The following is a 25,193-nucleotide window of genomic DNA, read 5'->3' on the forward strand; positions in this document are numbered from 1 at the left end:
CTTTTACACAGTTTTTTTTTTAATTTCCTGTAATAGATCGGTATCAAGACCGCTGTTTCTTCAAGACACAAAAAGATCTAGCGCTCTTTACATTAACAAAATATCTTGGATACTTGCTCACAGCGCATCAGTGGCTAATTAAAAAATGGGTTTTATTTATTTTATTAACCCTTTCTTAATAGCAATCACTATTATCAGTATTTCTTGTAGAGTTCAAGGCCAAGGTAAGAATTCGAACGTTTTTTTTTAAATATCATTCTCTCTTTAAGTCTCTTTCTATATGGTGGTGAAAGTTGAGGTAAAATAACAAAGCCAAATCTAGAATTATATCGGATAAAGGGAAATATGAATGTTTACATGCTGAAAGATGGACTGATTTACAGCAGGGCAAACGTACTGTGAGGCAGTACAGAAGCCCCCACCATTAGCGGAAACCTCCAAAAACTAAAAATATGTAGATAGATCTAGACCTAGATTTTTAAAATCCTATAAAATATTTATGTAAAGAAAGAAAATGATATATTCTTCGCATCCTTGGGCGATCCCTTTAAAAAATATGTCTTGCTCTTAGATTGACTTAGTTGTCTCAGAGATCAAAAAAGGGTATCGAGGTAACGATCCTCCCAAAAATCCTGCCGTCAATCTCCACAAACTTATGTCCGAGCGTAACAGTCAAAGTGCAATATTTTAGAATAATGAATCAACCCAGATTTAAAACAAGTATTTAATACAAGTATTATCTTCCTTGTTTTGTTTTGCTGCTATTCTCGTTGTTCTGTCTCTATCATGTAGAGTGCCAGCAAGTTATCTCCCCTTTCTTTCTAGGCCTATTAAACCACGGGTAAAGTTGTGCCAGCTACAATGGCACATAGTAGAAAACGTTTCCACAACACGTCTTAACACCCTCAACACTCGTACACCTTAATTGGATGTCACTGTATCATAGGTTATATATCCTAAGGCTTCTTCAAAGATTCTATGCCTAATGATGCCACGCTTCGTAAAGATTAGAAAAAGTTAAAACACTCAAACTGTTTGAATTCTATAAACGGAAACATACAGACAGACATAAAACACGCTTGCTATATCTACATATGTATATATGTTACTTTTGTGCTTAAGTGTACATCGTCTGTGTAGGTTGATTACACGAAGAAGAGGTATGGCTGTAGTAAGAGGAATAATTCACAATCCCAGTACGGTGTACGAACTTTTGCGAAGAAAAGACATGGTAGAAATAAAATCTACCGTACAGTGGCGTAGCTAGAGGAGGGGGATGTGGGTTGGGGTTAAAATTCGAAAATCCCTCCGGGCCCTTACTTGAGGGGGGGGGAGCCTCTAAATAAGCGTCAGAATTTTTTTTCTACATTAAATATTAAATAATACACCACTGCCATATAATCTTGCTTTTCACATTATTACATAAGTTAGTGTCTTTAGTGACCCTGGTGCGTGTATTCTACAAATCAGACTTATGTATTTATTAAGTACATAATCTCATGCCATGATGTCGAATGTCAAAATGCAGGGGCTCCTAAAGAGGCCAAGCCACCGAGCCCCCAAATACCTAGCTACGCAACTTCTACCGCAAGTTTATTGTAAGGAGTTCTTGAGTAAAATCTAACGATGTAGGACTGTGTTCTATACATTTTGAGGGGGGGGTGAGGTAGATTAAATAAAAACTTATTCAGAAACTATAAATTACGTTAAGGGGCTGTCCATTTACTTCCTAGATATGTGAAGTAGCTGTCCATATACTTATTAGATATGTGAAGTAGCTGTCCATTTACCTCCTAGATATGTGAAGTAGCTGTCCATTTACTTCCTAGATATGTGAAGTAGCTGTCCATATACTTCCTAGATATGTGAAGTAGCTGTCCATATACTTCCTAGATATGTGAAGTAGCTGTCCATATACTTCCTAGATATGTGAAGTAGCTGTCCATATACTTCCTAGATATGTGAAGTAGCTGTCCATTTACTTCCTAGATATGTGAAGTAGCTGTCCATATACTTCCTAGATATGTGAAGTAGCTGTCCATATACTTCCTAGATATGTGAAGTAGCTGTCCATATACTTCCTAGATATGTGAAGTAGCTGTCCATTTACTTCCTAGATATGTGAAGTAGCTGTCCATTTACTTCCTAGATATGTGAAGTAGCTGTCCATATACTTCCTAGATATGTGAAGTAGCTGTCCATATACTTCCTAGATATGTGAAGTAGCTGTCCATATACTTCCTAGATATGTGAAGTAGCTGTCCATATACTTCCTAGATATGTGAAGTAGCTGTCCATATACTTCCTAGATATGTGAAGTAGCTGTCCATATACTTCCTAGATATGTGAAGTAGCTGTCCATTTACTTCCTAGATATGTGAAGTAGCTGTCCATATACTTCCTAGATATGTGAAGTAGCTGTCCATATACTTCCTAGATATGTGAAGTAGCTGTCCATTTACTTCCTAGATATGTGAAGTAGCTGTCCATATACTTCCTAGATATGTGAAGTAGCTGTCCATATACTTCCTAGATATGTGAAGTAGCTGTCCATTTACGGTGATCGTTAGGAACTGAATAGGTTATATAGGGTGACTTCTGGAACATGACTTCTGCTTTCCTTAGGTTTTTAGATATGCCAATTCGTTGACCGCTTGCTGGAGATCATGTTCATTGTGAGCTAGTAGGACGCAACCATCGGCATAGAGAAGCTCTGCTATCGTTATTTCCTTTGTTTTTGTATGGGACAGTAGACGTAGGATATTGAACACATTGCCGTATGAGCGAAACCTGACGTAGATGCCTTCGTTAATCGCTGCCTCATTGGACTCAGTATTACCCCAAAGAAGCAAACAGAGTCTGGTAAGAACACGGCCTTGTTCGCCCGACATTTTCTATTGGGAAATGATCAGACAGCCTAACATTAAATTGTCAAAGTAGATTGTAGAAGATTTGACTTCAAATTTTATTAACAGGGGAAATAATCAAACATACCAAGTTTTGGCATCCCATTTCAATGATACGCAGCTTTCAAAGTTAATACCTTTTTTTTGCTTAAAAAAACGTTAAAAAATGAACATTCGTTTGATACAATTTTGAATTGGCTTTGGTGTGACAATAGTATTTGATACAATGACAATATGAACAATATCATGTGTATTTCGATGTCAAGAGAATTCAGAGCATCAAAAGAATAAATATAATCAAAGTGAGTTATGAACCAATTTGTTACAGCCTTGATGAATATTCATACTGTGCAACCAACTATGACTCTATATAGAAATGAAAGAAGATACACACACAAACAAATGATTTGTCTTAATGACGTAGCACACTACATGGCTAACTAGCATTCTTTATGACTGACGTAGCAAGTTACATGGCTGGCGTAGCACGACTACACGTAGCACGTTACATGGCTGGCGTAGCACGACTACACGTAGCACGTTACATGGCTGGCGTAGCACGACTACACGTAGCACGTTACATGGCTGGCGTAGCACGACTACACGTAGCACGTTACATGGCTGGCGTAGCACGACTACACGTAGCACGTTACATGGCTGGCGTAGCACGACTACACGTAGCACGTTACATGACTGGCGTAGCACGACTACACGTAGCACGTTGCATGGCTGGCGACCAGGACCGACCATTAAATATCATAGTCTTTACCGAGACCCTAAGTTATCTCCCATTACCTTCACGGCTTAGTACTGTGTTTCTCAAGCTGTGGGATCCACTCATGGGAGACGCGACGTTCTGACACAAGGGTCTGTGGGGGCGGAGCAGGTCGATTTCTTTTTCAATACTGTATTTTTATTTTGGTATCCATTCATATCTGATTATTAACCAAGCAAAATTAAATTATTACCAATGTTTAATGGATTAAAATATTTTAAACGAAATTTCATCTTCTTATAAGAACGTTTTAAAATACATACCGATACTGTTTTCGCAAATGGCTTCTCCAATATTAGCTCAAAACTTGTGGACGGAGGCATCTCAAACCGTCAACCACTAACATGATTCTCTTCGACTTCATGCAAAATATAACTAGGAAAATGTGATATAATTATGTCGTTTTTTTAATGGCATTATTAAATCCAACGTGAGAGCCTACAGCGCTCCTTAAGGTCCCTCGCTAGCTTAGTTAGGGGCGGGGAGAGGGGGAGGCGAACGAAATTCTTCTCGTTTATGGGGGCGCCACGTCAAAATTTTAAGAAATACTTACTTAGCTTTAAATTAGATTTTAGAAATTATTGGACAAAGGAAGTATTCGAAAATAAAGATCCGTTCTTATGAAAGTAAAACCTTTTATTAACAATGAACTAGTCCAAATGTTTAGTCACTCTCAACTTGTATTAACAATGAACTAGTCCAAATGTTTAGTCACTCTCAACTTGTATTAACAATGAACTAGTCCAAATGTTTAGTCACTCTCAACTTGTATTAACAATGAACTAGTCCAAATGTTTAGTCACTCTCAACTTGTATTAACAATGAACTAGTCCAAATGTTTAGTCACTCTCAACTTGTATTAACAATGAACTAGTCCAAATGTTTAGTCACTCTCAACTTGTATTAACAATGAACTAGTCCAAATGTTTAGTCACTCTCAACTTGTATTAACAATGAACTAGTCCAAATGTTTAGTCACTCTCAACTTGTATTAACAATGAACTAGTCCAAATGTTTAGTCACTCTCAACTTGTATTAACAATGAACTAGTCCAAATGTTTAGTCACTCTCAACTTGTATTAACAATGAACTAGTCCAAATGTTTAGTCACTCTCAACTTGTATTAACAATGAACTAGTCCAAATGTTTAGTCACTCTCAACTTGTATTAACAATGAACTAGTCCAAATGTTTAGTCACTCTCAACTTGTATTAACAATGAACTAGTCCAAATGTTTAGTCACTCTCAACTTGTATTAACAATGAACTAGTCCAAATGTTTAGTCACTCTCAACTTGTAGAAAAAATACAGAATTTGGATTTGTTGTTTTACATCTCGCCAGCACAAGGATTTAGCAAAACGTCCCATTGCTCTTCTCCAGGGACAGATTGGCGGGCAGCCTCAACTGAGGCATGAAATTAAAGTAAGACAGACAAAGATATTCTAATCTTCTCTTACGAAAGAGGCCCATAGACTGGCCTCGCATTACCATTTATAAAAGATCTTTCACAGACTTTACAGTGTAATACTTGCCCAACACATTTAATTAATAATTGGATTTCCTTTCTCCGTATAACGTTCTTATGGTGAGCTTCAGCCCTTTATACACAGAATCTACTAAGTAATTAACTAAAAACATACGACCTCTTAGCTCGTAAAGTACTATAGAACGTAATAATGAATGTTAGACCAGTGCCCATTGAGATTTCTTATCAGACTTCCAATGCAGCAAGGTATGTAAATCTATATATGCATGAGCTCAGGTCTCTGCCTCATCAAACTTGACAAATGATGAGGACTTGTACGAAGGGATGCTTATCTTTATCACATGGCACGCAATTTGAGGACTGGATCGTACGCTAATGTCAGGACTGAATTAGACACTCAGTCCGCCCTAGTTCTTGCTACATATGTAAATGTTTTAAATAGTTCTTTGAATTTTGCAACTAGGCTACATTAATTTCTATTTGAAATGTTACTTTTATATTATTTTCTATTTGAAATTTCCTTTTTCTTATTTTCTATATGGAATGTTACTTTTACATTATTTCTCTATCTGAAATGTTACTTTTATATTATTTTATATGAAATGTTAATTTGACATTATTTTCAATATATAAAACATTTTTTTTATTCCTCAAGTAACCTTTCTCCTCAAATGGATTAAGATTTTCCGAACTGCAAATGCTTTTAATTAAACAAATCAAATTCATTATAGCAACAAACTAATTTTAAAATAACGTTTGCAACATTCTGCAGATGAGTGTTTCCATGGCGACCTGAGACCCTTCGATACGATTAATTGTTCCCGGACATATGAATTGTGTGAACATGGCAAATGGGCGAAAGCAATGTGTGTGGGGACTGTGTTTAACACAACAAATCTAAGATGTGTACCTTACTCACATACTTGCCCAGAAAATGGTAAAGTATTATTATACACCTTCTAAGTAAAGGAACACAGATACAATTAGTATGTAAACACACATCTTACACAAACGTATGTGTCGTACATCTAGATGTCTAGTATTAGTGTGTTGTTCATCGTACATCTAGATGTCTAGTATTAGTGTGTTGTTCATCGTACATCTAGATGTCTAGTATTAGTGTGTTGTTCATCGTACATCTAGATGTCTAGTATTAGTGTGTTGTTCATCGTACATCTAGATGTCTAGTATTAGTGTGTTGTTCATCGTACATCTAGATGTCTAGTATTAGTGTGTCGTTCATCTAGATGTCTAGTATTAGTGTTTCGTTCATCTAGATGTCTAGTATTAGTGTGTTGTTCATCGTACATCTAGATGTCTAGTATTAGTGTGTTGTTCATCGTACATCTAGATGTCTAGTATTAGTGTGTTGTTCATTGTACATCTAGATGTCTAGTATTAGTGTGTTGTTCATCGTACATCTAGATGTCTAGTATTAGTGTGTCGTTCATCTAGATGTCTAGTATTAGTGTTTCGTTCATCTAGATGTCTAGTATTAGTGTGTTGTTCATCGTACATCTAGATGTCTAGTATTAGTGTGTTGTTCATCGTACATCTAGATGTCTAGTATTAGTGTGTTGTTCATCGTACATCTAGATGTCTAGTATTAGTGTTTCGTTCATCTAGATGTCTAGTATTAGTGTGTTGTTCATCGTACATCTAGATGTCTAGTATTAGTGTGTTGTTCATCGTACATCTAGATGTCTAGTATTAGTGTGTCGTTCATCTAGATGTCTAGTATTAGTGTTTCGTTCATCTAGATGTCTAGTATTAGTGTGTTGTTCATCGTACATCTAGATGTCTAGTATTAGTGTGTTGTTCATCGTACATCTAGATGTCTAGTATTAGTGTGTCGTTCATCTAGATGTCTAGTATAAGTGTCGTACATCTAGATGTCTAGTATAAGTGTGTCGTTCATGTAGATGTCTAATATATGTGTGATTTCTATGTCAAAGAACTAGGAACAATTCTGAACTCCCCTTGCGGCATTCTTTACAAGAAAAGTTTCTTATTGTATTCTCATAATATTTGTTTCTATACACTAAAAATCGTTTTTCTGTTTACAAAATGTATATCATCTTCAACTCTTGTCTTCAACTCTTGTCTATCTGTTAGGTAAAAAGTTTGAACAAGTTAATTTTCCCGCACCCATTGTCGGATCAAGCTGAAACAAGTATTCATTGTCATAAATCAATAAAAAAAATTAAGAGATTTGTCATTTAATTACTGATAATTAATTATTTGATTTGACACCAACAAGGGAAATTAACTTTTCAGTATTCAGAGATATGTCAAACTGTTTGGAGTTTTTGTTCCCTTAGATAATTGTACGTGTTATTTCTCCGACACTAATCCGAGAGAGAAACTTTAACCAATTATATATTGTACCTAACAGAAGATGAATAAAATTACTGGAAATTTGTTTTTGTTTGATATCGAAAAAGGAAATTACTTCTACATTATTGAGAGATACAGTTGTAAATTTGGAGTTCATCTCCTTAAATAAGCTCCTTTTTATTATATATATAATTTTATATTTTGCCTGTTTTAGGATTTCTAGAAAAAACGTTCAATGGACGAAAGAAAAGAGCAACAGATGGTGAGATAATAGTTGAACATAATTGAAGATTTGTTCTGTTTCAATATTATAATGGTCAACATTTTATTAGTTTCTTCATTTATTGTACTTATTGTATTTTCACTTACCTATAAACCATATTTTATTGGTGAGCATATTTTTTAAAACATACCACCAGATAATAATAAACAATATAAATGTATGCTCCTGACCACTCATAAATTCATGCATTCATAAATAATAACTAATTCTCCACTTGCCCTGGACGATAAAACACTAAAATTTAACATATTCATTCTTAACATAAGTCTAGGTCTAGGACAACTACGCCATTTTCAAGATCAAATCCGCAGCGGTTAAATTTACCAAAAAGTATTTTTTATTCACAATTTATAGCAACATATCGTTGAAGGCCGACATTTTAATGTCTACTGTACAAAACAAGAATTCTTTTCGCTTAAGCACTTATTAACACTTTTTATTGTGTAGGCTTATATGTGGGCGACATTAAAGCGCAGGAAAATATTGTACAACTGATGGGTCTAAGAAATGTTTGTGCATACGCCATAATAGAGGTTTGCGGGCAGTCCGTTTAAAGGATGCAAGAGACAAAAACAAAGCGGACTTCTAGAGTTTGAGGGCTAGAGAATTGTGTCCGGGATGAGGGGGGTGTTGTAATGCGGACCGTTTTATTGAAGGACTTAAGAATGTTACGGGAAAAAACAAACATACGTGCCAACTAGTTAAATCGTTGCTTAGCACGGGTATCAAGCTAATAATTTACAAGTTTATTCATGCAAAAAAAAATCCAAAGAGTGTGTTGAAAATTTCATAATGAAAACACCATCATCGTGGTTTCATCTCTAAGATAGAAATTGATGACTTAAAAATTACAAAACTAAATGCGTATTGGATTATTTCAACATAATCTTACTAACAAGGACTAACTGTGTATAAAATGTATGTCTCGTGTTTCGTATCCAGACTGCAGCAGAACTTTTACTTGTCCCAAGACTATAACAAACATGTTTATCTACCCTGATTGGTCCAACACTGCATGTGACAGGTAGGTCCATTTTTCATTGATTGATCCAACACTGCATACGACAAGAAAGTCCTGGTTTGAATGATTGGACAACACTACATGTGACAGACAGGTCAAGCATTGAGTGATTACTCCAGCTTTGTAGATCTATGTGATAAGTAGGTCCTTGTGTGAATGATTGGGCAACACTGCATAGGAAAGGAAGGTCCAGCATTGACTGATAAGTCTAACATTGCAGGTGTGATGTTGACGGTCGTTGACTTGTAGCACCAAACTTCTGGTAGACAACTAGGCTCTAAATCGTTGTAAGCGTATTGTATGTTAGCTTATAAAACTTGAAATAACTTGAATAACTTCTTTGTAAACAAAACTTAATAGGTCCTAGAACTTATATTATAATAGAGACAAGTTGAACTTGAGATGAAATGAAACAAACTCAAAGTTTAAACAAATCTAACATACTATAAAAACACTTCCTTTCACTCTAACATCCTGAAGTCGTCTGTCATATTGAACACAGCTTACGACGGTGCCGCTTATCTGGCATTACTATCTACAAGACTAATATTAAGTGAATGCTCTCTCTCTACAACTAACAATAAATACTCCCTTACTTCATAATCAGCTTAGAAACACACTCCATAACAGTATGCCAGGTAGGTCTTTTTGTAACTGAATGGGCAACATAGCGTGTTACAACTTGGATCTGTTTCTAAAATATTTGTTTTAAATTGTAAAGAGTTTTTAAAGAAGTAGTTTGTGTCAGGATTTATATTATTAATTTATAGTTGCGGATGGCTGCCTGTTCATGCGATATGCGCGCTGGACTGCCGTTCGGTCGTCTCGATTGTCCAGGGCTCATACCCTGCCCTCCACCATCCCCCCGTCGTCCTGCGGGAGGTTTGGACTAGGAAGTTGGTTATCTTAAACTCTGAAGAAACATCTGGAGTATACATAACATTTTACAAGCACTCAAAAATAAGCTTCAAAAAATGGTGGGGGACATCCATGTGGCAGAATGGGGACTTAACACTCTTTTAATGCACTTTATAAGAGTAGCAATAGCAATTGTAAGAATATATTTATTATAAATAAAATATTATGAGAACAAACATACAACGTTAATAATTGTGTGACCCTTACAAAATGAGTAATACTCCTCAGTGACCTGACCGAATCATTCACTATCCTCTTCACAGATGTAGCTCAATCTGTACTTTCAAGATAGAAGCCTACGCCAGACTTCTGCGATGGTTTGATAATAACCGATGAACTTTCGAAACAAAATAATTCCCCAATGGACCAGGAAATAGTTGACACTATTCCATCATTAGACCTGAAGCGATGAATTGTCCTTACTGCCTTCATATATAAAAAAAACATTTCAAGGTCAAGTGTAAGAGTATAGTAAAACATCTTTTAGTTTCTCTTCCAATGTGTCTCAAAAGCTACGCTTCTAATGACCCCCACCCCTGTGTCATAACATGAAATGACATCCTTAGTATTTCCGGGTGATTCGTTGCGTCTTTTTGCAATTGTAATCTACTACCATAAGATTAAGTTCACAAATAGTTAAGTTTTTTACGCAGATAACATCTTGAATCATGCTACAAATCAAAGATCTAGCTGCCGTTGAGATCACAGTTTTATTTTCTAAAAGAAAATCATATAACAAAAATGGGAAACATAAGGTCAATAACCAACTTTACTCTGAAAATGTAGCTGTTATAATAGACAAATACCAAAATTTGAAAAGCTAAACACAGGTACTTACATTTATTTCATGCATTCGTTTTGTCTAATGATTGTAATTTTCTTTTCTTGACAGTTATGTTGTATGCTTCCGAGAACAGACATTTGTTGGATCCTGTAAGTCAGACGGATATAACTATTACAACCCCAGAAGACTCAGTTGTGAGAACATTGATTCTATGAGTAACACCTGCCTTCACCGACTGTCTACAGATTTATCTCCTCTATTTTAAACTATTAAAAAAGCTTTACCTCAAAAAAAAAAAAAAGATGCAATGCATAAAAATAAATAGGTAACATGCCTTTTTTTAAATAAAAATCTTGTATTTTAATTTCCAAGGTTTTGTTGTTTCATTTTCTTTTATTAAATTCATAATTTTAAAGAAACACAAGATAATGCTATGAGAATCATTAGTATAGTTCCATGGTTAAACATACTCTACTCTAGATAGTTGCTGTAACCTGCGAAATTAATAGAAAGAACCGTTACCACCATAAAACACTAACACTTTACAGATGAAAGTGTACTCTACGGTTTCACTTCAATAGAAAGCGTACTCTAGGGTTACTGTTACGTGCACATCTTAGTGTGAATGTGAAATGGTGCGAATGCGTGTTGAAAGGAAGAGGAAAGAACCGAAATGGAGGAATATGAACAAGAAAGTGTTTTCAGTGTTAATAAAGATTAAAGTATTTATAAACTGTGATTTGTCGTTTACATGTCTAAAGAGTCTCATCCAATATAAAGACGTAACAAGTGGCGCCCAACGCAAAGGTAAAACCCACGTATCCCTCTATACACAGTGGATCTCCTGTCAGCAGACAGTAGAAATAGTATAGTCTAGATCTAGAGACAGGAGAACATTCGATTCGATATTATTAGTAATCAACTATGGCGGACAAGGCTGAGGTAGCAGCGTTGAAGGAAGAGGGAAGGTTGTTGGAGCTTGAAGGGGCAGAACTAAGAAAATACGTACAAGAAAGGTTAATGGAGAGGGAGAGATTAGCCATAGATAAGGAGGACAAAAGAGAAAGGGAAAAAGAAAAGGAGAGATTAGCGATGGAAAGAGACAAAGAAAAGGAGAGATTAGATAAGGAGGACAAAAGAGAAAAAGAAAAGGAGAGATTAGATAAGGAGGACAAAAGAGAAAGAGAAAAGGATAAGGAGATAGTAGCAATTGAAAGGGAAAAGAAAAATGAATTAGTCGCCATTGAAAGAGAAAGATTAGCGTTTGAAAAAGAGACAGCAGAGAAAAAGTTAAAAACAGACCAAGGAAAAGAGAATGATAAAAGAAAGAGTGACTCTACAGGGAATAAACTGGCAAAATATAAAGGTTTGATATTCAACGAAGACAAAATGGACATAGACATTTTTTTGAAGAAGTTCGAAATAGAAATGAGAGAACTGGAGTACCCTGAAGACAAATGGACATTCTTATTGTCGAGATCATTTACAGCGGAGGTGCCTTCAAAAATATGTATGAACCAGGGTAACTACAGCATTGTGAAAGAACAACTACTTCGAACTTTCGGGAAAACAGAAGCTTTCTATCGCCAACAGTTTGTTAATTGTGAGATAGAACCAGAGGATGACCCGCAGACCTTCTTGGACAAAATGAGCAGCCATTTCGATCGATAACTGGATAGAAACCGCTGAGGTAGAAAAAACCTTTGACAGTCTTAAGACATTTCTCATGCTGGACAAAGTGATGTACGAGTGTCAGGAGGAATTAAAAATATTTCTGTTGGAGAGGAAACCGAAATCCATAGAAGACATAGTAAGACTGATAAGGGCTTGTAAAGTGGCACATCCCGAGAAGAAATTATCTAGAGGCAGTGATATAGAAGAAATAGTTGCCTTTAACAGAACATGTGAGACACAGAATAACTCTCACAGAACAAGGGAGACACAGGATAGACAGTATAGAAGTGGTATATATGAAAGACAAAATGATAACCGCAACGGAAGATATCAAGGAAACAGACAGGAAAGAAAGGACTGGGAGAAAGGTAGAATAGAGCAAGGCTTATCATTGTCATCTGATACTGGAACATTGGAGATTTTTCAGACATTCGTAGGGAACAAGGCAGCCAAGACCATCGGGGATACAGGAAGCACTATTATTGGAGTGAATAAGAATTTAGTGGAAGACCATGAATATACAGGCGAATCTAGGAAGTGTGTTATGTTTAATGGGAATATTGTACAATTACCGATTGCTAAAGTTAGTATAGACACACCGTATTTTAAGGGGTGTTAGACACCTTATTTATAGTTTAGTTATTTAGCGACGCACCATAGAAGACGCATATTGAACGGGACTAGTGACGTTTGGGATATGTTGGGTTAGAGACCGGAAAATCAGTTAGCGATAGAATCCTTCAGGGTAACGACGTGTTTAGTGACAGAGACTTCTACTGTGGCCTTTTATTAGAATAAATATATGTGAAGTTGTTCATCAGCGTTGACTACATCTCTTCACTAGTTAAAACCGATGTGTTTGTTTTGTCTGGATTGTTGATCAACTACACGGAATACACCCGAACAATTACACCCAAACGCTTGCAGAGTAATTGGTTGAGATTCAACAGTCATCCATAGTTGACCTCAAGACAGCCTGAACAAGCAACATCACAGTGGCGGGAATCTGTTAGACACCTTATTTATAGTTTAGTTATTTAGCGACGCACCATAGAAGACGCATATTGAACGGGACTAGTGACGTTTGGGATATGTTGGGTTAGAGACCGGAAAATCAGTTAGCGATATAATTCTATAGGGTAACGACGTGTTTAGTGACAGAGACTTTTACTGTGGCCTTTTATTAGAATAAATATATGTGAAGTTGTTCATCAGCGTTGACTACATCTCTTCACTAGTTAAAACCGATGTGTTTGTTTTGTCTGGATTGTTGATCAACTACACGGAATACACCCGAACAATAATACCCAAACGCTTGCAGAGTAATTGGTTGAAAATCAACAGTCATCCATAGTTGACCTCAAGACAGCCTGAACAAGCAACATCACAGTGTTAATAAAGATTAAAGTATTTATAAACTGTGATTTGTCGTTTACATGTCTAAAGAGTCTCATCCAATATAAAGACGTAACAGTTACACTTTAATAGAAAGTGTACTCCAGGGTTTCACTTCAATAGAAAGTGTAATGGAAATGAGTCTACTGATTCTATTACATTGTTTCATTAAACTAAAATAATTGGGAATGGGTTGTGTCAATGTTAAATGAAAACTTCTGGGCGATAGCGTGATTTAATGTATAAAGATCTAGTATAGATTTAAAAACCTGAATTCAAAGATAAGTGTGTAACTGTATCTTTTAAGATCGAATTATCTGTACAATATTTCTGCTAATAATCATTATCACAATTATTGAATGCCTTATCTTTTGCTTCATGTAGACTAGATAAACGATATATCCAATGTACACATAAATGACACTAGACTTAAATGAATTATTAAAATTGTACTACCCTAAAAATGAAAACATTCAGATTTTTAAAGAATTTCCACCCTAACACACTCCATTATAGATCATGTTTCGAGCTATATACACATTGATTTGTTTTTACTTTGCGTGTGGCCTACTCTTAAAGATTGAACCATGGAACTATACTTATTAGTATTGATACTTATCTAGGTAAAATCTGATACTAACAATGGCGGACAGTCGATGATGACTAGCGCTATTAGAGCATGGAATGGGTTGCCTGAGCTATCCAGGAAAACCAGTGACTTGGCAGAATTTAAGTCATTGGTTAGCATGCATGACTAGATGCATCTTCTTTTTAGAAACAACGTCTGTATTTTATAAGATATGATAAGATAAGATAAGATTACTCAAAAAAAAGTATGCCAAAAAAAAACAACAGGAAAAAACAAAGTCCTCACTCCCTCTAGAATACTAAGTGGACAAAACTAATTAGAGAGCTGTTCGCCACTTGTGGTGCTTTGATTGCTGGACTAAAGAAATCCAATAAAGGAAGTCACACTAGTATAAGAAATATTAAATTTATACCGTACTTAAAATCTTTGCGAAATCCTAGCACACCCATTTAAGACCAAGTCTAAAAAATAGACCAGGAAATGGAGACATTGCCAATGTGTACCATGATAACAAATTGGCCAGTAGACATTTCTTTCATTGAATGTTTGATCAAGTCAACTGAAAATAAATCTTCAATTCCTAGTTCAATTGGTAACCTACTAGCTTATGTCAATAGATCCTCAACACACACACACACAAATGGAGGAATGCGTTTGTGAAAAATAAAGAGCGAGAAATGGTGAGAAAAAGCGAGAGATGATGAGAAAGAGCGAGAGAAGATGAGAAAGATCAAATTTGTTTTATATTCATCTTGAACGATTGTGATAAGTTAGAAATGTTTCAATGTTATTTACATGAACGAATGGTTTGTGTGTGTGTGTTTATTGTTTGTCTATTTCACTGTGTAAATTCATGAAACGTTTCCACCCAAAAATATCGAATTAAAAATGGGTGGACATAGTCCAATGAAATACTTGTTCATAAATTTTAAATACATACCCACAATGCAATGAAACTTTACCCGTTTTTATTAGCGGCCCCCGAAAGGGGAAAAGACGCTATTAGTTTTGTGTGAAATGTCTGTCGGTCCGTCCGTCCGTCCTTCCCGTTTAGATCTCGTAAACTAGAAAAGATAGTAAAAAAAAGGCCCTATGTTCCATGAGGAACTCAACTTTAATGGTCTGAGAGGGTAATTTTTTAATGTTCTGGCCTAATATTGGTCTTTGTTTTCTCTTAAAGAGTGATCTCCCTTTGAGATGTGAAGTGAAGGATAACATGGTTACAAAGACAGTTTGTGTGCAAACACAAACTCAAAATCGGCCCCCGAAGTCCACCCAGGCAGGTAAAAAGGCAGGTATCAATAATTTCAGGAAGAACATCATAATTAAATTCTATCAAAGACAAATGATAGAGAAGAATGGAGAAAGAAGGTTGACAGATCTTGTGTGGTGCCCCAGCGGTCCAGCAGACCAAAGGATAGGTGAAAGCTAGCTTGTTTGCAATCGAAAGGAAACAACAAAATCGCCAGATAATTTCATGACATTGTAGAAATTAAATTGAAAATATGTATTCTTACGACATATTGAACTTCAAGTATGATTGGGAAACTATCAATATTTGTTTGGATTTTCAATCAAAACCTCCTCGAGAACAATGTTCCTTTTCTTCTTTGCATCATGACATCCGCCGTAAAACTTCCTTGATCATAAAACCAGTTCTAATTAAACTCGTTAAGCTTGTAAACACAATTACAAATTAAATATTTGAAATTATAGTCAAATGTAATTGTAAGAGTTCCATATTCTAATGGTGACAAAAGCAATTAGGCAGAGCACAAGTTTTCACAGACGATGTGGAAACTGAAATAGTGAAGTAGGCCAAACCATAGCACTAGACACCACTGCTCAAAAGATGCTGATTGTGCTCCATTGAATTTGACAGTACATTTCGTTTCCTCATGAAAGCACTCAATGAACTTCAGTAGTTTGGGAGGGCAACCTATTTTCCTTGGGAGTTTGAAAAGGCCACTTCTGCTGACCATGTCAAAAGCTTTAGTCAGATCAACAAAAACGATGTAAAGGGGTATGTCTCTCTCTCTCTGAATTGCTCCTGCAGTAGTCGTAGAGAAGATATCATGTCTATAGTGGATCTGCCACTCCTGAATCCACACTGAGACTCTGGGTAGACTCTAGAAGCTATCACTTACAGCCTGGATAGTGCCACTCTAGCAAAATCTTTGGTACAACAGATAATTGTATAAAGTATCAACTTGATCCGATAATGCGGGCGGGAGAAATAGCTTTAGGGATTACCTAAATCCTAAAAATTTAGCCATATATGTGAACGCTGAAGGATTGATTTTCTTGTTGGTATCAAACAAAATAATTAATTACCAGTAATTAATTAACTAATTGGGTTTTAAAAAAATAGATTCATGTTTTGTCTATGCCAATGAATAATTGTGCAAAGTTTTAAGTTGATCCAAGAATGGCTGTGAGAGAAATATCGTGTACAATTTTTTTTTACCAGACAGAGTAAGTTGATATAAGCGTTGTAAATAATGTGATCATGTTATCTCTACTTCCACACACAACCCACAAAGCTCAGTCATTAGTCGAAACATGGGGCTGTGGAAAGAAGGCCCCGTACTCATTCCGGAAGAGCAGTCACGATAGTCACGTCCTATCAAGTGTGCTCTTTCTTTAAGAAATAAGCGTGTGTCAAACCTTCTCCAATGTCCACAGCAATAAACGGGTTTTCAAGATGTAGAATTTGACCTTGCTCAATGGACATCGAGTTGGGGGGGGGGGGGGAGTGCCAATGATTTAGAGCAGTGGTTCCCAAACTTTTTTGTCTCGTAGACCCCTTGCCATGTTTTCTGATTTTCGGTAGACCCCCTGCTCAATTCATCAACATTTTTTAAAACAAATTTCTAACTGTAGTGAGTTGAAGAGTAAGAAAGTAATTTAAGACTACACAACTACGAATATTATGTTTCATATACAAATTTGTTGTTCTATAAAGTAGTCTTTCCAAAATTAAATATTAATTAATTAATATGCCTTAAGTATCATTGTAAAAGGTTTCGCAAAGAGCAGTTTCTTGTGTATTTCTTGATCTTTCATGTGTGGCACAAATATTAAATCTGCGGAGCTGTTTTCATTAACAGGAGAAGGGGTGAAGGCGTGTAACTGGAGCCTAAACCAATAAGTTTCGAGCAGGAAGGACTCATTAGCCTTGGCTTGATACCCACCTAGCAAAAGGAAAACTTAATTAAAAACTCTGCTGCCTTGCAGCTATACCCAAACATGGGAAAGGTCTCGTGGGTCAACCCTAAGGAAATATAAGAAGACGGCGACCATTAGACAGTTTGTAGCACACACAGCGCTACACCTTGTCAGGCCAAACTGTATTTATGTCGTTTGCAAAGATTTACATAAGAAGTTTTTAATTTTATAACTCATGCCACCGAAGCGAATTTAAATGTATTGTTGCTTAAAGAAATTCTTTTAATAATAACAGATGTAGGTTTGTATTAAACAGCTGGTAAATTCAATGTTTGACCTTTGCTGTTTTCGTATCTTGCCATAAGTAAAGAAATATTGCAAGACGCTCACAAACCATCATCTTCTTTATATGATGTCGAGCAGAGATGTTGTGGCTCGAATCTATTCTGAACTTTATCTTTGAGTGTTTTTAAGTTTTTCAAATCTTTATTTTTGTCAAAGTGGCATTATCTCAGATGATCCTCCAGCGTAACTGGTTTCATATCGTCATAAAAAGTCACTTAGGCAACTGATTGTTTGAAAAGGAATGAATGAATCCCAATTTTAAATAATCAACGCTGTACAGTCTACATTTATTTTTTTCTAAACATAAGTTACAAGTGGACTAAATTAAGCTATTTAAATAAGTATTGTAATTGAATACAACAATTTTTCGTTTGAATAGCAGGATAAATATTTAAAGGAATAACGAAGGTACAAATCATATATTAGTGTATGAAAAATTACATTTATGTAATGTGAAAATTAAGTAACTCGCCCTGCTTAAATGAAATCTATTATCGTAGACCCCCATGGACATCTCATAGACCCCCAATTAAATATTTTACTTTCGTAGACCCCTTGGAGGTCTTCGTAGACCCCTGGGGGTCTATATAGACCACTTTGGGAATCACTGATTTAGAGTCTAGATCTAGAAATGACAAGGTATCATTATGTGATATGAAGACCAATGGTTTTAGGACATCTTGGCAATCTTAGGATTTTCAAACTTCTTCAGTGATAAATCGGGGTTCAAACCAACGGGCATAGTCGATGGCTAAAGCTAATATATATTTAGGCCCAATTTAAGATAAATATGTTACCTATGTATCTAAGCTTATGCCTACTGAAGATTAAAAGGGGGTATGATATATTCATACAGATACAGTACTATATATATCTACATCCATTTCTGTGTGAGTCAATTTTCAATATTAAATTTTACTCCATAGTAGTTTCCCTTTAATGGGGCGGTATCTAATGTTTACAGAGAAATAAAATGGCGTCTGTAAATAGATCCTTGGATTTAAATCAAGATCTAGATGTCAATCTAAATCTATCTGAATTTTGCAAAAATATAATGAAAGACGTAGCTCAAAGAACAGGTAAAAAAGAAAGAGTGCACAGAAAAATTATAATCCCGTTTAGTCTTACAAATGAGGCACGAGCTAGATTAGATTTATTAGATCTAGACCTAGGCCTAGACTAGCTAGATTATAATCTAGATAGTAGATCAGATGATGATATAGATCTAGATATAGATCTAGATCTAATTAATCTAAATTCTAATCTAGACTCAATTAGTCAATAGTCAATCTCAAGTCTAACTAACTCAAACTGTCACTAACTTTTACTAACTTCACTGTCTAAGTACTAAGTCTAGACTAAGTCGTCTAAGTACTTAAGTCTAAGACTCTAGAGTACTCTAGACATTCTTAGATTCTAAGATTCTTCATTTCTTGATTCTAGAATATAAATAAAATATTAATAATAAAATTTTATAAATAACTACTACTAGATCTAGTACTAGTAGTACTAGTCAAGTCTACTTTTAGTTTATTAAATGTCTTTATTTACTAAGTTAACTTAAAGTTACTTAATTGGACTTAGTTAGTTAGTACTTAAATCTAGTTCGAGCTAGTTAAAAAACTTAATAGATAAGATAATAGACTAGATACTTGACTATAATAATAATAGTATCCTATAGACTAGACTACTAGATCTAGACAGTCAGTAATAGTACTTAGTAGTATAGTAGTACTATTACTACTACTCACTACTACTACTAGGTAACTAGTAGTAAGTATAAGCAGGCTACAACTTGTACTACTAGTTACTAGGAGTACTATAAACTATACATATAACATTCTACTAATTCTAGATCTACTCATCTACTACTAGATCTAGAATATTAGATATAATCTAGAAGACTATGCTATCTACTAGAATCTAGACTAGTCGGTCACTAGTAACTAGAAATTAACTAGATGATGAGTAGAGTAGATTAATCTAGGAATCTAGTCACATCTATACTACTCTAGACTGTGTCTCTAGACTGACTAGACTCTGACTAGTAATTATAATGACAAGATGTCAATCTACTATTAGTAGCCGTAGGTCAGGTGGTAGTGTCATACATAGATGATGATAGTAATTCAACTATAGAGGTCATAGATGATAGATCTATGATTAATGATAATCTATCATTATCATCTTCATCATCTATCATCTAAAGATCTAGACTCTTAAAATGTGGTGAAGTTACTCTAACTAAGACTCTATACTAACATAATCTTAGTATTACTTATATGTTCTTTTAGTAGTGGCTGGCTGGCTGGTCATATGGTTATTGTTCATATTGTGAAAGTGGGTGTGGGTAAGAGGTTCCTGTCTAAAAGCAGCATAGAGTATATTAAATATTCACCAGAAAACTAAAAGATTGTACATATTATGAACTTTTGTATTGAGGGCAGGGAGGGAGACAGAAAGTAAAAGTGATACTAGAATTAATGAGCCAAATGTATGTGTGTTTGCATCATGAGGCATTATAAAGTGGATCACTCCAATTCAAGTCAAAAGTCTTAGTCAGATAACATATGATAAGCAGGGTGAAAAAAAAAGGGGGGGGGGTCCAAGATAGACAGAGAAAGAGAGAGAACTATTCCAGATCAATTTAACAGATATTAAAATTCATAGGCTAGAAATTGTTAAAATGTTCATGTGAAATTGATCAAGAAATAGGATATTCTGGCCCCAAAAAACAACATTATATTAAACAGATATTTTTTTTTTGTTGTAGATAACAAAAGTATGCAAGAAGTTGAGAATATTTATGAACAAAGATGTTTAAAGATATTAAAGAATATTGATAAAACAAATATTCACAATTTGCCAGAACCACAGAAATGCCAATATTTACAGACAATTGCTCAGGTAAATCAACAACTTAATCTGCAGGATATGTTTTTCAAATTAGCCTGTATTAAACTAGACTATATGTGAATCTTTAATTCTGACTGATAGGCATTTAACATTATATGGTTATGAAGGCAAATCTCAATATAAAAAAAGTCTCAGCTGTATTGGTGGATTTTTCTTTCTACAGTATTTTAGAAAAGGATAGAGTTATCTCTCTGTTTCTCTAGATAAAAATTGGACCAAATAGAAGCAAATGTTATTTTGAAATAACAGAAGCTGACTTAAATACATTCTCTAGAGATTTAAACATGGATGGCTGCCTGGTGATGTAGTATGAGATTTGGTCTGTCAATTGATGATGATCCCGGGTTCTAACCCTTCTCACTGCCATTCCATATTCTCCAGCGAAAGTTTTGAGATAGGACTTAGATTATCTTCAAATCTGAAGGAACATCAGAAACATGTCAAGCAAACATGTGGTCAACATTTATGTTCAGCAAAATTGAATTAAAGACAGCTGTTATTTTACTGCTTTCATTATTGTGCTGTAGTTACTACATTTATAATCTTTTCATTTTTCGTATATATTTATGAAAAGCAGCTGCATAAACAATACCCTTTTTTTAAATTGTTAACATCTTTATTTGTATAGCTTAGTCCTTAACTTAATCCCCCCTCCTCAATAGACCAAACAAAAAGCTTCATTTGCATCAAATGAGGCAAAATATATGTTGACATTGCATATTGTGTGAACTGAATGTTACAAGTTTTCAGACTTTTCCTTATTATTTTTAATACTTTATCAGTTAACTATTTATATTTTTAAACAAAAGGTTTGAAAATAAAATGCCACTAGATGACAACTGTCTTAATTAAACAGAGTTATCAGTTATGACTAGCATATTTTATTTTAATTTGTGTTTCCCTCTAAATACAATTAATTCCAATATTTACCTTTCCATTTTGAGATCAGACTCTGTCTGGTATTGTTATATGATAATGATTTTCCATTAGCACATATCTGGTAATTTCTGCTGGTTGAGTTTTCATGAAAAACTTGCTACCATTACACATTTGTTTAACATCACTTTGTTATTTTATCCAAATGAAATTATTTAAGGCAAAGAAAGATGTTTATTCATTATTTTACCCTGTGTTTTTATTTAGTTTGTCTTAGAACTGACCTATATTGATGAATGTAAACTTGTTGAGGAAGAATTTCCACCAGAGGATCCAACAACATTCTCTCGTGTTATGTTTATTATAGGTATGATAATTTATTCTAGTGTAGGTGCCATGTAGCAATAATATATTGATGAATGTAAACTTGTTGAGGAAGAATTTCCACCAGAGGATCCAACAACATTCTCTCATGTTATGTTTTTTATGGGTATGATAATTTATTTTAGTGTAGGTGCCATGTAGCAATAATATAATGAACATTTACAAAATAAGCAAGATGGGAATGATTTTGTTGTTGATAATTCAGGCATTTTTAACTGATTATTTTTACGTCCAAAATTGTTTCAAAAGTTTTATTACTTCTCTTAAATTTTAAAGTTAATAGATGGGTTTAAATCATTCTAATTTATAAATACTTCTCCAGTCATGGCTAGCATGATCAATTTTTAACAGTTTTATTAATTAATAATTTTTTTATCACATGATTAACATACAGGTTAATTAGAATTTAACATTTAATAAGCAGTAAATGTTAATAAATTGCAGTGACTTTAACAAATTTAAATGTAATTTAATTTAAAAGCTAAAAGTTTGGTTAAACTAGTTTATATTTTCCATCTCACAGATTTTCTCCATGGCCTATTAACCTTACTCATTTCTTTGTAGTTTCAGTGGCACTTTTTTTTATGGTGTGCCATTACAACAATATGTTGTCATGACTGCCTGGTTATGTGGTTTACACTATGGGCTAGGACATATGAATCCTTATTTTGAAAGTCACCCTTGAGTCTCTAAAGAGCCTTTAAAAAATTGGGGAGGGGGGGGGGGTTACACTAGTTGCCAATGAAATCTACTATGTACTCATGTCAGTGGAGTTGATTTTGTATTTATGCAGCAGTGTCTCCTAGTAACTCCCTATCATCAAATCAACATTCAAACCAACCAGTCACATATGTATTATTATGATGAAAACATAAATATTTATGTTGTCTGCACACAAAAACATTAAAATCAGACAAGTTTTCTAGCCACTAGAGCACATTTCTTTGTTGCAATTTTTTCCTAAAATTTTTATCTTGCCTAGTAGTCAGTCACCTCTATACTGTATACACTTGTTGTTTTTTTAGTCTGACTCAATCACTTCTGTGACTTCAAGGATGGAATATAAATTTTTTTTTTTTATCTCAAAGTTCAAGGGGACCTGTTACCATCTGTTTGAATTTATTTAATCCAGTCTTGTTCTTTACCTGGTTTATTTCTACTGAAGGCTTGCCCTGGAACAAATGTTTCTGTATGTTTTTAGTAGCTTTTAGAGCTCAGATAGTGTGTTTGCATTCTTAGTCAGTATAAACACATAGTAGCTATATCATGTAAAAATAATATACAAGTTTTCACTCATTTATTTTATTTATTCATTTTACAGATACATTAAGTAGAGTTGATAATCTAGCACAACTACTTCTGCCGAATAAATCTGTAAGGAATGTTTTTGTTATACTTTTCAATATTTTATTCATTATCTTATTTTGTATGTTAAAAAATGATATTTTTCTTCTGATTATTTTTTTTTTCTCCTTTCAGATTTTGGAAAGTTTAGGCCCTGACATATTGGAGTGTTTACATTGGCGGAAAGGAGCATTATTTTACATGTACTGTCACACTCTTAATGCCAAGCAGGAACCTTCAGGTTTTCCAGATCACTATCAAAAGGTACTTTACAAATGGGATTCATGCTGCTTTTTTTTTATTGTGTAATCATAGTTGTATATACTACTGGATATAATATACAAACTCATCTCTGTTTGTGCTTTTGATAATTATGATTTTAACCATTGTTTTCAAATGATCAAGTGTTTAGAAAATGGAGTTGAACATTTGAAGTCTTTGCTGTGTACAAGAAATAAACCTCAATGGTTAAGAATGGTTGATGGCCAGGTCTGTGATAGAGAATATGAAGAAGATGATCATACTTTTTTACTTACTGAAGGTAAATGTTTTGTCATTTAAAATTAACTTGCAATCTCATGGATAGATCTCTACTTAAAAAAATGAATCTAAATAATTTGGATATTTTGTTATTATTAATAAAAAACACAATCATTGCAAAATGTATTTAAGTGTACTCTACTATACCTTTAATATATATATTTATGGCCTCCTTCAGTCACAAAGTGACTATGGATCATCTCATAGAAATGAGATGAATGCCTGGGCATTAGCTATGGTTGGAATGATGTTGCTCATATAGCAGTTCCCCCCGCTCCATACACCTGATGTTCCAAAGGAAAGGCCAATGCAGATTCAGTCCACAGTATACTTTAAAATATTCTCTTATTTACTCCCAAGATCAAATATATAGATAAAGCCTTATAAGGTTGTTCTAAAGTAACACTGTTATGAACATGAGACTCTACTTATTAAGGCAACACAAAACTGTTGTTACTTGTATATGTATTTTAATCATGTTTACAGAACACACTGTTAATAATGTTTCTTTGTCCATTCCTTTTCACTGCATTTCTTTTTTTTCTTACATCCTCTTTCAGCATGCATATGGGCCATTCCAGATTTACACCTTGCTGTGCTCTGACCATAGCCAACACAATCATATCCTTTAATGGATGCCTGGTTATTGCTATGAGCTCTGGATTGCCATTAAGATGGTCCCTGCCCGCCATCCCCTGCCATCCTGCAGCAAGTTTGAGCTAGAATGTAAAAATGTTCCATCTCTGAAACAATGTCTGAAAATGTTTTCTTTTATTTACTCAAATATTTTGTTTTCTCTTATGAACAGGTTTGTACAGTGACATTCATCTTCTGGCTCTCATGTACTGTGGGGAGCTTTGTTACTGGCTTATTCAACACAGCATCAGGCCAGAACACTCTCCTGTCACTGAGGTAGTCAGCTCCGACACTTCTAGTTTTCCTACCTCTCAGGGTAAGCCTGAACTCAATGTTGACAGTAGAACTATAAACTGGGATGTGTATAGACAAACAGGTCAGGCTTGTTTAAAAGTTTATATAAAGTCTGCTACTGGTCCGCTGTCACCTGGAGGATGGAGCACAAATAGAGCGGAGGAAATTATAAACTATTTGAATTGTCATTAAAAATGCCACAGAGGTTTCTGTCTTGTTTTTTATTGGGATACTTGAGTTTTACTATTGAAAATGTTTCTAATGATTAATGTTAGTTATCAGAATTAAATTTCTAAAAATTAGAATTCATATACTTTCACCTTCTGATTGATGATTTAATTAAATAGTTGTTCTGCACTAATTAAATATAATCCTATTTTTCATAGCTAATAAATGCATACCTAATAAGTCTTTTTTTATGCCAATAATTTAAAGTATAAAAATTGTAAAAATTAAAGTATTTAAAAGTATTGATAAAATTGAGTCTTACAAATAGTGTCTTTCCTGAATATGATCCTTTA

General features: G+C 34.6%; 2 protein-coding genes across 4 annotated transcripts in view; both read left to right on the forward strand.

Moving 5' to 3' along the window:
- LOC106068926 (uncharacterized) overlaps nt 1-10,875 on the forward strand; it is a 28,981-nt gene extending 18,106 nt beyond the window's left edge. Inside the window, exons 1-5 of one of the 2 annotated variants that reach the window (XM_013228427.2) lie at nt 37-224; nt 5,941-6,105; nt 7,720-7,767; nt 8,731-8,812; nt 10,620-10,875. In XM_013228427.2, coding sequence (XP_013083881.1) covers nt 146-224; nt 5,941-6,105; nt 7,720-7,767; nt 8,731-8,812; nt 10,620-10,776 — 531 coding nt within the window. In that variant the 5' untranslated portion in view covers nt 37-145 and the 3' untranslated portion in view covers nt 10,777-10,875. Of the gene's footprint in view, nt 1-36; nt 225-5,940; nt 6,106-7,719; nt 7,768-8,730; nt 8,813-10,619 lie in introns of those variants that run through there. The other variant, XM_013228428.2, reaches the window with a different exon arrangement.
- Nucleotides 10,876-18,399: 7,524 nt separating this feature from the next.
- LOC106066711 (RAB7A-interacting MON1-CCZ1 complex subunit 1-like) lies at nt 18,400-24,877 on the forward strand. 2 transcript variants are annotated; one of them, XM_056030910.1, is made up of 7 exons: nt 18,400-18,572; nt 20,456-20,589; nt 21,742-21,841; nt 23,180-23,232; nt 23,338-23,466; nt 23,608-23,743; nt 24,551-24,877. In XM_056030910.1, the coding sequence occupies exons 1-7, from the start codon at nt 18,473-18,475 to the stop codon at nt 24,862-24,864; spliced, it is 966 nt and encodes a 321-aa protein (XP_055886885.1). In that variant the 5' UTR covers nt 18,400-18,472; the 3' UTR covers nt 24,865-24,877. The 2 variants fall into 2 exon arrangements, with proteins under 2 accessions (XP_055886885.1, XP_013081245.2); XM_013225791.2 differs by lacking the exon at nt 18,400-18,572 and adding an exon at nt 18,605-18,761.
- The last annotated feature ends 316 nt before the right edge of the window (nt 24,878-25,193 follow it).

Source organism: Biomphalaria glabrata, chromosome 5 (assembly GCF_947242115.1).
Source record: "Biomphalaria glabrata chromosome 5, xgBioGlab47.1, whole genome shotgun sequence".
NCBI lineage: Eukaryota > Metazoa > Mollusca > Gastropoda > Planorbidae > Biomphalaria > Biomphalaria glabrata.

Bases quoted from the DNA above. Each gene is read 5' to 3' on its own strand.
- LOC106066711 (XM_013225791.2), top strand. From the start codon at position 18,656: ATGGCGTCTGTAAATAGATCCTTGGATTTAAATCAAGATCTAGATGTC. The intron at 23,233-23,337 runs GTAAGGAATGTT...TTCTCCTTTCAG, and splicing joins TACTTCTGCCGAATAAATCT to ATTTTGGAAAGTTTAGGCCC. The intron at 23,744-24,550 runs GTAAATGTTTTG...TCTTATGAACAG, and splicing joins TACTTTTTTACTTACTGAAG to GTTTGTACAGTGACATTCAT.